The following is an 18,874-nucleotide window of genomic DNA, read 5'->3' as shown; positions in this document are numbered from 1 at the left end:
GTAAAATTAACAATCATTAATTAAAAAATGTGATGAAAAACAGGAATTAAAAATTATAATATTTTAATAAAATCAGTATTGCCAGTATAAAAAAAATTGTAAAAATATATAAATAATAAATTATTAATTATTTATATATTATTTAATAATAATTTTGAGCAAATTTAATTTAAGTTAAAAAAGGCATCCACCTTTTTTCAATCATTAACAAGCGACTATCATCATGTGGTAGTTTTTAAAGATTAAGGGCATTTCATCGTCTGAAACAAAATTCCTATCAGGTCTCAAACTGGTGTAAGGGTTTAGCGCAGGGGGCGAAATCACTCGGAGGCTCTGTCCCTGATTCGGCGCGCATTTTTTGACGCGTTCTAAATCGCGAGGCATCTCGTGGGCAGTGTAAGCGCTTACGCATAAAGGCACGTTGAGGCGAAGGGCAGCAGCTATGGTTTCAGGCCACGTGTCTAAACCGGCATATCCCGTGGCTCTATGAAAACCGGGATTAAAGGCACAAACTGAAAATAAAAACAAAAATATAGTTTTCAAAGAGAATCTTACATATTTATATTGTACAATAGATGACTTACTCATATCCGGCTTCACAAATTTTTCGGATTCGACGTAGTCATGGTAAAGTGTACCTTCGATGAAATCGAATTTGACACTTCTGCCAGTTTGTCGACAAAATTGGCACAATCTGTAAATTAAATATATGTTTAAAGACGAATTAAATTAATATGTAATTGTAACAATAGGTGGCACTACAATTATAAAATTTTATTATTTTATCAAATCTTTTGTTGTAATCTGACAGGCATAAGCCTAATTTGTTACAACGGTGAAAATCTGTATCAACTGTGTAAATCAATCAGATATAATGAATATCTGCAAGTAAGTATTAATCACCAGACTGAAAGTTTGTATGTATATTAATAATTATAAAGTATTATGTGTAATATAATTTAATTTGAGTAGATGTCACTGCAGTTTTAATAATAGCGCATTTTTTATAACTAAAAATTCGAGTGCTGTTGCCGGGGCTCGTACCCGCAACCTCAGGGTTACTAGTCTGAAACGTTACGTACAACGCTATTCCGTCCTTATATGTATGTATAGTTTATGCTTCACATTATTTTACGAAAAATAAACAAAAAAATATCATGCCACTTTTTGCATATGCATAAAAGTCCTATAAATTGACACCTTGGCACTGAAAGGGTTAACAAAAAATGTGCGAATAAATTATTGCATTTTCTAATTCTTTCACGTCTTTATGAAACGTAACAATAATTTTCTTTTCCTGACATAATTTTAGATTACAGAGCCACATTTATTGTAATAACATTTAAATAGAGTTGAGAAATATTCTATATTTTTAATTATGTATTTTAATATCCAATAGTAAAAGATCGATACTATTTATTTACATTTTTTAAAATAGTTGCTATTGATTGGCAAAAATGAGCAGATACAATTCGCAATATTACCATAATTAATTACTATAGTCAGACTTTAAATTAAAGTTTATTCGTATTGATTCAAAATAGTCAATGCCAGTCTGAGAAAGTCCACAGCTGCATAATATTAACTCGGAAATATGAGTAATTTTTGGAAATTCGGCATTTATGAAGTGTTTCATTTTCATTATTTTATATGCTACTGATTGTTTATTGTAATTGAGTTGTTATAAATAATTTAAAGCTTTAAAGATTTTTTTTATAATAAATCTAAAACAAAAAGTGTGTTTTTTCATGAATATTTTACAAATAGCTTAACAAATATTCGAATGACAAATAGTAACATTAAATTTGAGGGCAATACAGTGATACATACAGATATTTTTTGCGATCTTCTAAAACTGATAAAAAAATGAACGAAGCAGGTGAAAAGCATGGTCTGAATATGAACATTAATAAAACTAAATTATTAATAGCAACAAAGGTGTTACTTCTTACAATAAACGTAACGATATAAAGAGTCATACAGTACAAATACTTGAGTAAATGGGTGAATGAGAAACTGGATTCATCTCAAGAAGTAAGAGTTCCAATATAAATAGCAAGAAATGCTTCTCTCAGAATGAGATCTCTATTCACTAATTGTGACCTAAGCCTTGAGTTAAGAATATGCATGGTTCATTCTCATTTATGTAATAGAGGCATGAATCTTAAATCAGTAATTAATCTGAAAAGTAGAGACCATGGAGATGTATATTTATAGACGTATGTTCAGAATTTCCTTGGTATATAGAATAATGAATATTGAAGTCCTCTGAAATATCAAGATAAGAAAGGTTGAATATGACTAAAATACAAATTAAAGCAATTCATCATTCAGGTAAAAATAAGCAGAAGAAAAAGTTGCCTCTCTTGGCTACACTATATGGTTTAAATGCAATTTCATTGAAATATTCCATGCAACAGTAAACAAGAACGTAAGAAGTTAAATATCTAGTTTAAAACATTCTTATCGACTTTCATAGAAAAGTGAATTTAATAGGTTCTTCACATCCTGGTTCCACATTTTCTAGACATTGCATGTGTAAAGAAGTGTGTTAATATTAAAGAGAGACAGTTCAACATTCATTGAAAGTTGAAATAAGATTGTTCATAATTACTTTATTTTTGATAGTAGTTCAACTGGTAATTTGGCGATGTTTAATTCCGGGCCAATGAATACTACAGTCAGTTCTTTCACATCTGGCATCATATGTAAGAAGAACGACTCCCATTTTTTCAGTGTATCCCCTTCAAACTGCAACTCAGCTCCAATGAGATGAACGATGAAGTTTTTCTGAAAATATAAGAATACTTTAGCTTAAAATACATTTAGAAATACTTAACGATTGTCAAGAATTATAGTCACCGCTTTGTTGGCATGTCCGTTGAGTAGCTTTTCCGCTTTTTTATGCTCTGTCGCTTTCTGATAAGCGTAGAGGGCAGTTAGGGGAACCGTAGACAGTTGGGTCAGAGTCGCAAAATGGCACTCGTCCAAACCTTAAAGTTTAAAAACAAATTCTTTAGTAAAATACGTATATATCGCACCGATTAATTACAGCGTTACCCTTTGTCTGTGCCAAACTTTTCTAAATCCGTTAATAAAAACGATTAAAAAAATAAACAAAATAGCGTCTGCAGGCATAGCTATTATACATTCTCGTTTATAATTGGAATTGATTTGGCCATGTGTCAAGACGGTTATATTGTTTCTGAGAAAAGGTCAGATGTGAATGTACTCTTGGAATAGTCGCCACATTTGTACGAATGCGGATGCAAGAATGGAAGCCAAGAAGCATACTTCGAATCGATATCGAACGTTGTTGAATCGATTATATGACGAGTGCTGCCAGGAAGCATAATTTTTATTTTGTATTCCTACGACTAAATGGCAATACAGTATATTTTTAATTTAATAAGAAATAAAAAGATAGTTACTAATACAACGTATAAGATAATGTGAATATAAAAATGGCAAAAAACGTGATAGAAATCTGATAGTTGAACGCTTTGTAATAATGAGATTTAACCGGCAAATAAAATTTATTTTCATCCAAGTCTTGGCAAATGTTATTCCACAAAGTCGGCCAGGGTATATATATTATTCTATCGTTCACATCCCGAAGAAATTGGTTAAATTTAATTGGTAAGAGATTCTAAATAAAACTAAAATTTATTATCGTATTTTTATTCAAAGAAAAAATAATATGAAAACATGTGTAGTTTTTATGCACAACAATGAGAATTTTCAGTGTTTTTATTTTGATGTATGTATGTATGTATGTATAAAAATAAATATAAATAAATTTGATGAAAAAAAATGTTTTTGTGACGTGCTTTTAATTATTATTTATCGTAGGCATATAAAAAAACAATTTATTTATGTATTTTTTTTATATTGTCTATGACGTTTCGGTAAAAATATTGTTTAGCATCATCAGGCGGTGTTTTGTCTTGAGTAGAATTTTTTCGTCATTGCATAAAGTTTATTTAAAAGATTCGCATCTATATTTATGCTTTTAACTACTAAAAATACGGCACTGTTACACGTCGAATTTAAAAAAAAACAAAACACCACATAAAAGTGCTAAAAAATATTTTTAGCAAAACGCAGAAATTTAGGAAGAATTCGATATATGGTGTATATGAATTTTTAATATTTTTTTCATAAAACTAACTTTTTGAATATATCGGATAAATTCATTACATAGTCTCTATGGCCATCTTGTTACAAAATGACGGCTATTAAAAAAAAACAATTACGTTACAGGATAATTATCTTTTCTTTATTTTTTTAACTTTATATTTTATTTTAAAATCTGTTTAAATTCTTTAGCGATTTTTTTAACGGAATTTTTTGTTGAATAGCTACAATTTTGAAACAAGATTGCGAATCATTTCAAAAAAAAATTTCATACCATATATATGAGTCATTTAAAACCAAGAGTGGTAAAACTGAATTTTTTCTTTTCCTTTTTTAATTTTAATTTTTACAAACTGCAAAGTTTAGCTTAAATGTGAAACAATATATTCAATTAAATAAAATTTTTATTGAGATTCCTAAAAACATTGACATAAAAACTAACTGCAATATTCAAAATCAACATAAAATCATAGAGAAAAATAACACATTTAAAAAAAAAAACATTATTCAAAAAAAAAAAATATTTTCACATAAACATGATTTTTGTGGTAATTTTCGGGAAAATTATATTATAAGTTAATATATAGATACAATTTTTTGATTATTACTTATCTTTAAAAAGGGTGATATATAAATAAAAATGTTTGCAGCAGTTCAGCAAGATTTTAAATACTATATAAATAAAATACGCATAAAACGTACGTACAAATAGTACAAGCTGTGATATCATTTACATAATATAAAATATATTCTGAGACACATAATATACCGAATAACGTATGTAACTGGAAATGTGCCAGATTTAACAATAAAATTAACAGACTTAACGCCAGTTTTGTTTTATGACCTGTACGACTGTGTAATATATATTTTTTAAGACTGAATTAAATTATTCTTTTTTTACGTTATTCATGGTCACTTTTGTGATTGTTATGTCATTGATTGCGCAACATGTTTTCACAACAGGCAACCCAGACGGGTTTGACGTAGAACCGGGCGAGCCAACAAAATAATATTAAATGTTGTTTTTTCAGTTACGGCATTTTCCCACCAGGCTGCGCCACAGGCGCGCGACGATTTTTCAACTCAACTTTTACCGATCATTGCCAAGAAACGTTCCTTACGTCAAAAATTAAATCCGACATCAAAGAAAAGCTTAAAATATTATCTATGAAAAGACAAGTTAAGGAAATTAAAATAAATATGATTTGTTAGCGAAGAAATTACTTGCTGTGTTGCCATATAAATCGTCGAAGAGGCTGGAACTCTTATCGGGCAGTCTGTATCCTTCGGGAGGTATCTTGCAAGGGAGCTGAGGCTCTAGTCTTCCGTGGTTGAGCTGATGAGCGACTAATTTGTAGTAGAGTTTGTAAGATGGACACCATTTTGAGTGATCGGAGATCAGATGCGAAGCGTCCGAGATGCAGTAGGAAATCTGTTGAATTACAAGAAAATATTTGTTCAAGATATTATTTCAATAAAGCTGCTTTAATTAAAAACGTAATAATAAAACACTGCTAAATATCAGGTTTAAAAAAACAAAAAATTTTTCGCTGCGCGATCTAATAAATCATAGCACTATTTTTAAGAAAAAGTTTTAAAAATAGTGCTATGATTTAATAAATAACAAAAAATGTAAAAAAACATATATTTTTAATTTTAATTAAATTTTTATTTTTATTACATAACGTTTTTGACATAAATTTTTTGTAATAGCCGCTATTTTGCAATAAAATGGCGGATCATATATTTTTAAAATAAGTTGATGTATAATAGATATAATTAAAATTAAAAAGCACTAGGCCCCTTACTGGTTCCGAACCCAGATCTTTCAGGTACGATTTGTACCACTGGTCTTTCGTGCTGTTTATGTAAAAAAATCTTTTAAATTGTGTTGAATTTCAAAAGCTTTGTTAGCATTTAAATAACACATAACGGAAACCATTAATATATACATATAAACATATTCAAGTGAAACTTCTTGAGTAATCTATTGTCTATTATAGCTTTCAAAAGATACCGATACTGCACTTCCTATACTTGTAATCTGAGATTCACTTCTACTTTTAGCACGAACTGATAATTGACACTGAAAACGTATCATATATCATGCGTATATGACGTTTTGCTAAATTTTAGATGTGCCTAAATATAATATAATATTTTGAACTTGTGGCACGGGTGCCACTTATGTCACCATAGACGATTTGAGTGGCATACAACTAATTTTAAAATGTCAAACCATATATCGCAACAATACACAGACATAGTAAATGTATGTGAAATAATCATCTGGGAGTTTTGTTAGACTAGTATATTTTTATTGGTATTTATTTGTTTTTATTGGTATTTAAATATTTTTCTAGTTTAAAACAATATTTTTAAAATAAAATATGAACTATTATTACAAAATAATAATGAGAATATTCAGTGCTTCAGCACAATATTATTTTCAGTAGCGTTAGTATCTTTATATTTTACTAGAACGAAAACATTTACGATTTTTTTATAAAAAAAAACTATAAATGGCAGAAAATTCCAGACTTATTGACTATTTATTTAAAAATTCATAATGAGCTTTTTCCAGATCAGCAAAAAATAATATCAATAAGCTATACTAATGTAAGAGTTGGTTTTGAACAGCTCAATTTCACAGATCAACAAAATATTATTAAATCTGAAATGTATTTAATAAGCTATAAAATATCTTTAGAGCTACCTAATATGACATTATTTGCTGATAAATCTCGTTTTAATTGCTTAACTTTTTTTACTGTGATGTACACTGAGTGCACATGTAAATTATTAAGTAGATAGTTATAAATATATATTAAATAAATTGTTAATATTTGGGATATTTTTCCGAAATACACCTACATATTAAGTTATATAATTACAATATATAAGTATCATATGAATTGACAAAAAATAAATATTCTGCTAAAAAACAATCGAGTGTTGCCAGTCAGATATTTTTGCTTTGCATAGTGATGTTTGCCTACAGAGGTATCCAATTTGATTTTTTCAATAAATCGTTTTTATCACTACTATAAAAAAAAATATTTCGTTTCGATTTTGATTATTATTTTAATGGTTATTTTTTAATAATATTCGGGTTTTTCTAATTTTAAAACGCTTACTTTTACATGTACACTGAATGTACAGCACCGGAGCGCGCGTCTTTTTTGCACCGTAAAATCTTAATTAGACCGCTATATACATAATTACATAATACATACTCTGAATAATGTCAAGTTGTTAGTGCCGAGAACGCATATATGCGTCATTCGAAACTGTAATTGCTCAAAAATATGACTAATAAGTGAATTGATATATTAACTTTAGATTGTTCTAAAACTATGTGCCGTGTATTTCTTGTGGGAAATTTTTGTTTTATATTTAAAAAAGGACAATATAAGTATTATAAAATAATGTTAATGCTGTTTTTACAATTGCATAATCAGTGATCAAAGGGCAATTTATTATAGTAGACAACTGTAAACAATCTGTTTATCTTTTCATCATAATGGATCGACCGTGAAGAGGTGCCAAACTATTTCGCAAAACTAATGCTCAATTGGAACAAGGTTATGGTTATTGTATTATCAGAATTTTGACAATGTATTATATGTAATTATATAGACTATAAGTAGTATATCAAATCGCGCTTTGAACATAATGTTTTTATTTTATTTTTCAAACGACTTAATCATCAATAATGGCTTCGTGTCGGCATGTTAATATTCAAAGCGATCACTGCTACATCTGTTTTGGCTATAACGCTTTTGACACACAAATTTACTAATTAGACACAAACACGACAGCGTTGTTTGTAATGTTCCTAAACGGTTTTAATTTCCGCTCATGTCCGTTTAGATCGAAATTTAATTAAAGATATATAAATTACCTGTCCGCATCCCTCGCAGTCTTTCAGCAGATTGGTCTTCCATTCTCTGCAGCTAGAAGTAGAGCAGATTCTCGGATATAAGAGAGCTTCTTGCTCCCATGGACATAGTTTCCTCTTGAGCATCTTTTCGCAGGACACGATCGCTTGCATTCTTAGTAGACGATAATCGTGTCCGTTTAGCGATTTGGCATCTTCGTATATGTGCGTTTGACCTGGAGAAGATTTACATTCAGCTGCGTATTAAAATAGATCGTGCAAATCTGGTAATGACTAACCTTTTGCGTTGGCGAGAGTTGAAACTGCATAGCAAAACGATTGATGCAAGGTCCAATCGTCGTCTCGGTGCTTCTCGTTGCAGTATCCGACGAGATGGCAGAATCTGCACACGATTCTGTCGTCCTTGAGTGGTAGTTTACAAGTGTGACACGCGTTCGCTATGAAGACAGTTCTGAAGCTGTATTTGTAAACGAATTCATCTCCATCTTCGTCGTCTGAGTTTTTAACGTCGTATTCTATGATCTTGCCCTTGCTTTGCGTTGCTGGTAGTTCTTCCGGTAGAATGGACTTCTTGCTCTTATCGTTCTCTAGCAGTTCGGGCATATCGGCCTTTTCCAGATTTCTCATTTTAATTTTGGCGAATTCGTCTTCGTCCATTTCTTCTCCTTTATTCTTTTCCTTTTTGTAGTCCAACTTATTCGATTTGGCAGGCATGCTTGAGGGTCCAAGCAAGTTTTTTGGCTGAGTAGCTTTCGGAGGCGATTTTCTTTGTTTATTCTTGTCGACCGATCGTGATTGATCGTCGACGTTTCGCAGGGCGGAGTCGGGTATTTTCAGGAATTCGAAAGTATCGTCCGTTTTAGCTACGACACACTTCGATTTATGTTCGCCACTGTCTGGCGCTTCTTTTTGTTCAGAGCTGCTGTCTTTTTGTTTTGAGTCTTTACTCTCGCCGCTCTGCTTCTTCTCATCGCTCTTTTTGCTCTCCTCTTGTTTCTTATCGGACGATTGTTGGCTCGGCTCCTGAGATGAAGCAGTACTTTGCTGAGTACCTTGGGTGGTCTTTGAACCTTCGCCTCCCTTACCACCCTTGCCCTTCTTATCCTTATTTCGTTTTGTAGGCTTAGGCGAATCGCTAGCTTTAGCAGATTCTTCTTTTTTTTCTTCTACGCTTGACTTCGGAGCTTCTTCTTTATGTTGGACGATTTCAGCCTGTTTTTTTGGTTCTATTTTTGCATCCTTCACTTCAACTTCTTCTTTGTGTGGTTGCTCTGCTTTCTTTTCGTGCTTTTTCGATTTTTTAGACTTAGGCGACCCTTTACATTCTTCAACCTTTTCTTTAACTTCAGCAGCTGATGGGATAAGCGCATGAGGCATCTCTTGTATCGGAGGCATGTTGCTAATTATAACGCCAACTGCTACTTCTAATGCTTTCTTCATTTCTTTTTCAAGCGAGCTTTCCTCTTTTTTCTCATCGACCGGCTTAGGAGCTTCTTCAATTTTTTTGCTTTCATCTACTTGTGGTTTTTCAACGGCGCATTTAGGAATGTCTTCTAATACGGTTGGCGATTTAGCAATTGGAAGTAATTCTTCGATTTTAATATCCTTCTTAACTTCTTCAACAACAGGTGGCGGAGGTGTATCTGAAAGTAATTGTTTTATAATTTCTTCTGGTACTGAACTTTTGATATTCATTTCGTCAGACTTTTTACATTCAATTGGTGTTCCAGCATCTATTTTAGGTTCACTTTCAATTATAGGCACAGTTACGATGGTGTCAGGTTCAGTTACTTGTGTTTTACAAATGCTTTTATCGGCAGCTGGCGTTTCTCCAACAACTGGTGCAGTCAATGTTACGTCTGTCTTGGGACTTTCCGATTTATCTTCGGATTTTCCTGGTTTTTGCCCCTTTTTGCTTTTTCTAGATGGAGATTTGCTCTTCCGACTTTCTTCTGCTTGTAAACGACACACTGGATCAGATTTATTATCATGCACTGGCACAACTACAGGTGTTTCAATCACTTTTTCCATCTTAATATCCGTATCGATTTTTTTGCTGATATCTACTACTTCTTCTTTCTTTATTTGTTCCTCAACCTTTATTTCTTGCTTTTCAATCTTTTTTTCAGGCTCTACTTTTTCTGGAACTTGTTTTGGAACTTCTATAACTTGTTTTGTTTCTTGTTTCACTTCAGGTTTTTCTCCCTTCTTTTTCTTTCCCTCCTTTTCTGCCTTCTTCTTACTTTGTTCTTTTTCTTTTAATTTAAGTTGTTCGTCTAAAACTATATCGGACTCACAAACGATTAGCTCTTCCAATGTTTTTTCAATCGAAGACGCAAGTGATGGTAAAATATCATCATCCAAATTTTCAGCTTTCACTTTTGGTTTATCATCCACTACAAACGGACACGATTCTTTTTCTTTTATTGGAGTAGGTGCTTCTGGCGCCTTTTCTTCTTTTGGAATAGGCTTTTCTTCAACTTTCACTACTTCTGCTTGTAATTTTTCTTCTACTTTCGGCAATACTTCAGTTTTTTCTACCACTTCTGTTTTTCCTTTATGATGCTTATCTTTTGACTTCTTCTTTTCTTCATGTGCAATGATTTCAACCAAAGGTTTATTTAATTTTTCCTCTACTTTAACTCCTGTTTCTTTAATTTCTTCTTTAATAGCAGGTTTGATTATTACTTTCTTATCTTCTTCTTTAACAGCGGGTTCAGATACTGGTTTATTCTCTGCTTCTTTCACAGCGGGCTCTATAATCGGTTTCTTTTCTTCTGCTTTCACAGCAGGCTCAGCTACAGGTTTCTTCTTTTGTTCTTTTACCACAGGCTCACTTGCGGGTTTCTTTTTTTCTTCTTTTACAACAGGTTCTGACGCAGGCTTTTTCTTTTCTTCTTTTACAACAGGAATTGCTGGCTCATCGATTTTTGTAGCTTGAGATTTCTTCTCCTCAGGTTTCGGAATTAGAGCGGGTGATTTTTTTTCAGGCAAAGGACTTGCAGGTGTCTCAGACTTGATATCATTTTTAACCTCATGTTTATCTTTTTTATTCTTCTTATTTTTAGATTTCCCTTCATCGTGTTCAGGCTTATCTTCAACTTTTGTAGCTTCTTTTTTTTCAACCGCTGGTTTCACTTCTGGTTTAATTTCTACACTTTCCGACGCAGATTCTGACACTTTTGCTGGCTCAGTAGATTGTGTTTCCTTATTTTTTTTATTCTTAGATTTTTTATTTTTATTTGATTTATTTTCTGCATCTGCGTTATCGGACACTTCCGGCTTTTTAATGACCTCTTTAGGTTTTTCAGCTTTTTGTTCAACTACTTTTACTTCCGGTTCTTGATTTTTAGGAACAGCGGGCACCTCCGAAACGGGCGCGGGCGATGCTGCTTCAACATGTTGTGTACCCTTATTTTTATTTTTCTTCTTGTTTTTTGATTCACCTTGTTCTTGCTTAGGTTTTTCAGCGGATTCAGTTGCTTTCACTTCTGGTGGTGGTTGAGCAGGCTTTTCTGCTTTCTTTGCTTGTTCCGGTTTAGGTTTTGTCTCTTCAGACACAGTTTCAATTTCTTCTTCTGCATTATCAGGTCCTTCCGATTGTTTCCTGTTCTTTTTACCGCGATTCCTCTTTGGTTTTATAGGTGTTTCAGTACTAGAAGACGGCGCGGATTCAGTAGGTGGTTGTTTAGGTTTATTTTCACTTTTGATCTCAGGCTTCGGCTCAGGTGCTGCGACTGGCTTAATTTCTTGAATAACTTGCGGTGGTTCTGGTATTTGCTGCGATGGTTCAGGTAATTGTTGTTCTTCAGGCTGTTCTTGCACCTGCGGCTGATCTTGTGGAGGGTTACGAGGTCCCTTTGGTTTATGATGTTTCGATTTCTTGCTCATTTTTCACAACACTTTTCACTGGACTGTTGCTCTACCCTCGAGGACAGTCTTGTAAGAACTGAAAACGCAGAGAGACTCTTGGCAGGGCATCTATCGATAAAGAGATAAAAACGTCCTACTAGGACCGTTGATAATTACGGATTGGAGCGACGCCAACAAATTAACATGGCGTACGTTTTGCTAGTCTACATTGATGCAACAGCAATAAATTTTTGACCGTTTAGCACTAATAGTAAATTATGTACGTTTATTTGTTATGTAATATTAGGAAGTCAAACTTTTTATTGCCTATATTTTTGCATACTACGTAAAACATTCGAATATGTATTTTTTATAGTTATAACTTGTGACATGCGATATTTGGTTTTAAGTGGTCATAACACGTGATGTAATTTAACAAAATATCGATTCATGAACTCTAGTTATATGTATATGTGAAAGGCTATTTTATATTTTTGTACATTATGGCGTAAAGGCGTATGTTTTTAAGCTAATAAGCTTTTAAAAATGTTTTTTTAAATTAACTAAAATATTAAATATCTTTAGATAAATATGTTTTTTCAAAGAAGAGTTACATACATATATTCGAATCAAAATAAACTTATTTTATTAGAATTTTTTAATATTTATATTACATATAAAATTGAGCAGTAAATGTTTATGGTATATTGTTTCATTTTAGAAGTGCTATTAATAGTACATTACTGAATAACTTTTAAAAAAAATATTTGTTTCTCACTTTTTCTTTGGTTTAAAAAAATATATTTATAGCAATCATTCCTTTGTAACAGCAAAAAAAAAATAAACAAAATATCTCGCTGCACGGCTCCACATAATTTATCTTAGTTACTAAAAAAATCGTAAAATTTCTTGCTATACGATTCAATATTTTTTTAAAATCTTTCTATAGAAATTACGTCATAAACAACATAAATTTTGAAAAAAGCAGAACAATCCCAACAAATTATTTATGTTTACGTAAGTAATGGTAATGGTTTTTAATTTGCTTAAATTTATGAACCAATTATTATATTTTTTCTAGTCTATGAACATATACAAATAATAATATAATTAAATTTTATATTGATAGTACATCTGTCTGATTTTATAAAATACAACATTAACCCTTAGACCGTCGATTGGTAAATTCTTAATTACTCGCTGTACGCCATGCGTTTTTAGCGATATAATTTTTTGGCTACTTACATCATTACAGCCAAAATACTCAATTTTTATATTTTAAAATTATATATGTATGATTAACATGATATAAACATTCTAATTATATCAATAAACAAACATTTTTCATCGTATTGTTGGTAATATGAAGTAAACAAAACTTATTATGCACTTAAATCAATTGGCCGGCCCGCGTGTTGGATCGCGTGCACACACCTACACACACATGCACGCTCGCGCCACTATACAAGCGAACGACAAGCAGGCTCATGCTTCACACTGAGACAATTTTAATACATAAATCTGCAACGCATTTTTTCGTCGTCTGACCTACATCCTGTTATAAAAATTTACAAATCGACAACATTTCTTAGATGCATACAAAATCACATATATCGTACACAAAAATAACCCTAATAACCAAACCGTTTGTTTTGATCAATGGTGTTTGCAATTGTTTGTTGTTGAAGGTTGTCATATTTCTTTATATATAAAAATAATAAATATTAAAACTTGATAGCAAGATACGATGTTACATTTAACTATATATAATTATATGTATAATTAAAAATATATACATATTCTTCTTCTTCTTCCACGGCGCTACACCTAATTTCTTGTAGGGCTTCTAGATATATCTTGAATTTTAGTATTTCTTCCGCTATTGTTTGCATTTTTCCTGGTTGTAATATTGCACATTCCAGGTTCCAAAATTTAAGTTCAGTCGTTTATCTAGATTTCGATCGTCTAGGTCATTATGAATCGGGGCGGATTTATTATTTCTTTTAATTTTTTCGTAACTATTTGGATTTATCCACGTTGGTTGGTTTGCTCCACGATAGAAACCCTCCTCCTTTATCCGGGCTTGGGACCGGCAAGAGTGCAACATATCTACACTCCAGGCGTTATATGTAATATATATTACACACTCACACACATATATATATACAATAAATAATAAACTTTTCGACCATCGTAACGCATTGGGGTAACCTGTTAGATCACGATGGTATTAATTTGTTGTAAATAAATAATAATATTACAAATAAATTATAAAATAATAGAACAAGTAAAATAAAATGATTCTACGACAAGGAATCGTTTTTGTTATTATTATTATTATTTAATATTTACTAAGAGTTAATATTGATATTTTATTAATTATATCTTATTTATATTTATTAATAAGTATTTAATAGTAATTATTATTATTATTATTATTTAATTATTACAAACAATAAAAACCAACCACAAAAACAGTTGACAATATTAAAACAGTTGAAATAACGTATAAATATATTCACAAGTATTTACAAATCACAATTATCATTGAAATATTGCTGACATAATTTAATTTCGATTCATAAATTAAAGTATAAAAAAACGAGTTTCCGCGATGCGTTTGTGCTAACCCTAAAAGTGGCCTAAAGTAGCAAGATTGAAACCGCGCGCAAAATACAAACGACTAAAATTAAGGCGTGACTTTATAATTATATATACCACTGTTTCATCGCAAATTCTATAAATAAAATCACTGAAATCGTTTACTAGGAACTCAAACTGATTTTTAAAACATATATTGCCAACTTTTACCTTTCCGTTTCTTTAAAAAACTAACGTTTTAACGAACGCATCATATGATGCGCATGGTGTTAGAAAGTAGATTTACTTGCGCATCATATGATGCGCGTGGCGTTGAAAGGATTAATATTCTCACGTTTCAGAATCAGCTGTGTTATTTTAAATTATCGATCAGTTTAACAATATTAATATTTTTAAAGCTAATTATATATTATAAAATTTTATTTTCAATATTATTGTTAATTTAAATGTACTAAAAATAATTGTGTTTATTATCTTAATATGGTTAATAAAGTATAAATTAATGAAATTTTAATATAAAAAAAATTAAATTTGCTATTTTTTATTATATTAATTTATGTTTTCAGATATAATAAGTGCTATGCATATTCATAGCAATACTAAAATCAATTCAATATACTTAAAGATAATTTATTTATGCTTTATATACAAATTGATGCTTGACTTATAAACAGAAATTATTTTTCGTACTCTTGCTAGAAATACTAATGTAATTGCTTTCTAAATATAATAAGCACTTACATATTGCAAATGTAATACATTGCTTAGAAAATACTAATATAGTTAAACTAGCTTATGTTTTTCTGGTATAAGTGAAAAATATTTATTAAGCATATATTTCTTGTTAAATCGATTATTAATTTTATGCTATTATTACATTTTAATTTATAAATAATAGTAAATAATATTAAATAAATAGAATTAAGATTAATTAATTTATATGTTGATTTAATTTCGATTTGCTCTTTTTTGCTATAGCAAATATCAGACAAATTGCTACGGTCTGTGATACCATGGATATATCATGCAATCAATAATGTCAATGTCCTGAATAGGGACGACAACCCTAACCATGTCTGTCAGCCCTTCGGCATATTTCGCAAGGGCGTACGAGCACACCCTTCCATGGTAAACATAATATAATTATATAGAGATAGTGCATATATTCCGCTTTTTGCCCCCCTTGTCTCTAGGGCCACTGAGCAACATACTCGTTCACAAACACGTTCTCGTTTGATAAGCCCGTTGATATTGCATTTCGTAGGAATATGACAAGAGCGAGAGAGAAAGTACATTGAACCACTGTCTAGGTGCGTATCGCTTCTGACGAGGGGTTCGGACCAATATGGTTTGAGGGAAAAACGCCCTTAATTAATATATTGAAATATGTCTTTGCTAGCTGAAGAGCTTTCAATACATGTATTATATATTTAAACATAAGTTTGAGAGCATCGAACTGCTCCCTGCTAAGATTTTAAGGGTTGATATTGATTGTCAGGTGCAAAAAAACACTGAACCAAAGTTATATATACATAAATAACGCACGGTTGGGTTGGCTCGTGCGGCAGATGGTTTTATGTGATATGCCATGATTATTTTTTATATTGTGTTACAAATTTGATATATACAATTGGAAATAATGTGAAAATAAAAAGTTTTTTCTCTATCTAGGATGAGTTTTGTATTTTGCAAAAATTTTTTGTAAAAAAAATCAAAGTAAAATTTCTTTCTAATAATAAATTAAATCACGGCTTTTAAAGTGATCAAAAAATAACATGTGAAGTGACATTGTGCTCAAATAATATTATCATTACTTAATGAAAGAAATTTGTTATGTCGATTAAGAATGGAATATTTTTTTATGCATTATAATCCACTATTGTCCTTAAATATAGCCTTTCTTAAGTGTAAATTTAGACTTTCGCTTATGATATTCAGTGCTAATTTTCAAACGGGCTGAGTTAATGTGATGCTCTTACATGCCTGCTCTTTAATATATCACTCTAAAATAAAAAAAAAGCAAATCAGCGCAGTTATGCAGATGATACTGACATCATATATTGTTTTAAATTTGTAGTTGTGGAGGCAGGCGTTCCAGTAACTATAACGCGCTGCAGAATCAATGAGACTGCTTGTGAATTCAAGGAAAGTAATGTATACGTTGGTGACAAAATCTAGACAATATTTGCCTATCTAGGATCTCTCATTAACGCAAAAATGATGTCACCGTCGAGATTGGCTGGAGACTAATTTCAGCTAATCTTGACGGTATTTTTTTGGTTTGCACAGACACATAGAATAACTAAAACACGTGTATACAAGGTGTGGAGCTGAGCAGAAGCGACTCTCAGGAGCATTTGAGTAAGATATTTGGGTCTACTTGTGAGGAAAGTACTTCGCATGTAACGAGTTGTATAAGGAGCCTGCCGTCATAGCGTATATTAATGCAAGGTGCAAAATGCATTCTCTACATACAGGGGGACTGCTGGATCAGATATGTTTTAATTAATTTAATTAGGTAATCATTATATCTGATTGAATTGGGCTTACGCCTGTCAGGTTATAACGGAAGATTTAATCAAAAATAAAATTAATATTTAATATTACAAGATTACATAAAATATAATTTTAATGATATTAATTAAATTATATGACAAATAAATAAATGGGGTACTAATGTCCCCCGCTTCGCACAGGCTATGTTAAAATGGTCCAATGATGACCCGTAATAAAAAAAATTATAATTCTGAGGGTTAGAGGAACGCATGTAGGTTTCGATTACGTTGTTTGGACGCACTATAAAAATACTAGTTCGGCATCAGTAACTGGCACTGTGTGGCTTAAAGCAGATCAAAGTGTAAGATAATAGTTTAATGGTAATAATGGAAAAATCAGATTAACAATTGAAACTAACAGAAAAACATACTGGACAAAACATAAATAAAAAAGTCATGAGTGCTCTGAATTATGTTTCAAGAAAATTAAATCTTATAAAACGCCACTAATACTACAGGAGACTCCAAGTGCAAAAATACATAAAAAACATTGCCACCCACAAATACAAAACTACAAAAAATATTTTTTTTTTGAAAAAAACACAATAAACTTACATGAAGCACAAGACTATTAAAAAATCATATCTTAATCTAACAATTTAAAGCTAGAGAATTTTATATATTTTATTTTTATTTATATAATAATAGCTTTGTTGGATCAAATTTTTGAAGCTTATATCGATTGATATTTCTTTCTAGCTTCAATAAAATACATGCTATATGATAAGTTCAGCAAATAGGCTTCGCGTGGGTTAGAACTATTTTTTAATAAAACTAATAATTTAAAACCAGTAAGAAAAATATATGTATTTTATTTTTTTACTTCTAATAAAAAATTAACAATATGACAAATGGATTTTTAAAGCTTATATTGCTTTTTTAAAACACATGTCATATGTCGAGTTCAGAAAATGGTGGGCGTCGCGTCAAAAGGGTTAGAACTAATTAAAGTAAAAAAATGAAATACATAAATGTTTAGTTACTGTTTCTAAATTAATAGTCTTATAAAAAACATATAATTTTAATGATACAAAAATGAATATCAAGTCGAATTGATTTTTAAAGCTTATATCGACTAATATTTTCTTCTGGTTTCGTTAAAACAAGTTTATCATTTGGTGGGTTTTGCGTTGAAAGGGTTAAAAATATTTTTTTTAATCTATTAATTTTAGACCACAAACCAATATTTTCGAAAGTTTGTTATATCATAATCTAGAGCTTAGTGTATTTTTATGCTATCTGCATATGAGCGGAAAATATATAACTACATAGGTGCTTGCCATAAATATGTTCAGGGTTTTTTAATGTATTTATTTAAATTAAATACTGTTTTATTAAAAATATATATGATAAGAATATTTAAAGTAATATGCATGCCCTTAAAAAATATTATTAGCTAATAAAATGCTTAAATGTATTCAACTACCATTGAACAGAAGACATTACATAATGATTCAGTTGTGGTTTTCAACTTAAGTATAGTTTTTGTAAAAAGAATATAAAAAAACTGAAGATGAAAATACACGAGATATCCATCTGTTGTTTTTAACATTGCAATTATCACTTTCAACATATAACTTTGTGTTTTTATAGAATATAAAAATGTATATCTCTAAACTACATTTATGTCAGTTAACACGCCTTGAGATTATATATTTTCATTTTATGGTTAAAATATCATGTTGTTTACATATTGATATGGTCAGATAATTGGAATACATGTGTATATGAAACATTAATTTAACATTTTGTTAGATTTGATAAATAGATAAACTAATCTATACACTGTAGTATGTACTACAAGCTTTACAATTTTATATTGACG

At 30.7% G+C, this 18,874-nt stretch overlaps 1 protein-coding gene across 1 annotated transcript; it reads right to left on the bottom strand.

The window, feature by feature from the left end:
• Positions 1 to 71: 71 nt before the first annotated feature.
• Positions 72 to 11,992, bottom strand: LOC148235392 (uncharacterized). The gene is made up of 7 exons (XM_088186924.1): positions 8,320 to 11,992; positions 8,045 to 8,256; positions 5,365 to 5,572; positions 2,863 to 2,993; positions 2,615 to 2,790; positions 585 to 694; positions 72 to 512 (listed from the first exon to the last, which is right to left on the bottom strand). The coding sequence occupies exons 1-7, from the start codon at positions 11,930 to 11,932 to the stop codon at positions 205 to 207; spliced, it is 4,758 nt and encodes a 1,585-aa protein (XP_088043050.1). The 5' UTR covers positions 11,933 to 11,992; the 3' UTR covers positions 72 to 204.
• Positions 11,993 to 18,874: the final 6,882 nt, after the last annotated feature.

Source organism: Plectrocnemia conspersa, unplaced genomic scaffold, assembly GCF_051122295.1.
Source record: "Plectrocnemia conspersa isolate PC_06_02 unplaced genomic scaffold, ASM5112229v1 ptg000005l, whole genome shotgun sequence".
NCBI lineage: Eukaryota > Metazoa > Arthropoda > Insecta > Trichoptera > Polycentropodidae > Plectrocnemia > Plectrocnemia conspersa.
Note: the sequence above shows the minus strand (reverse complement) of the source record. Positions and strands in the feature narration are given on the sequence as shown.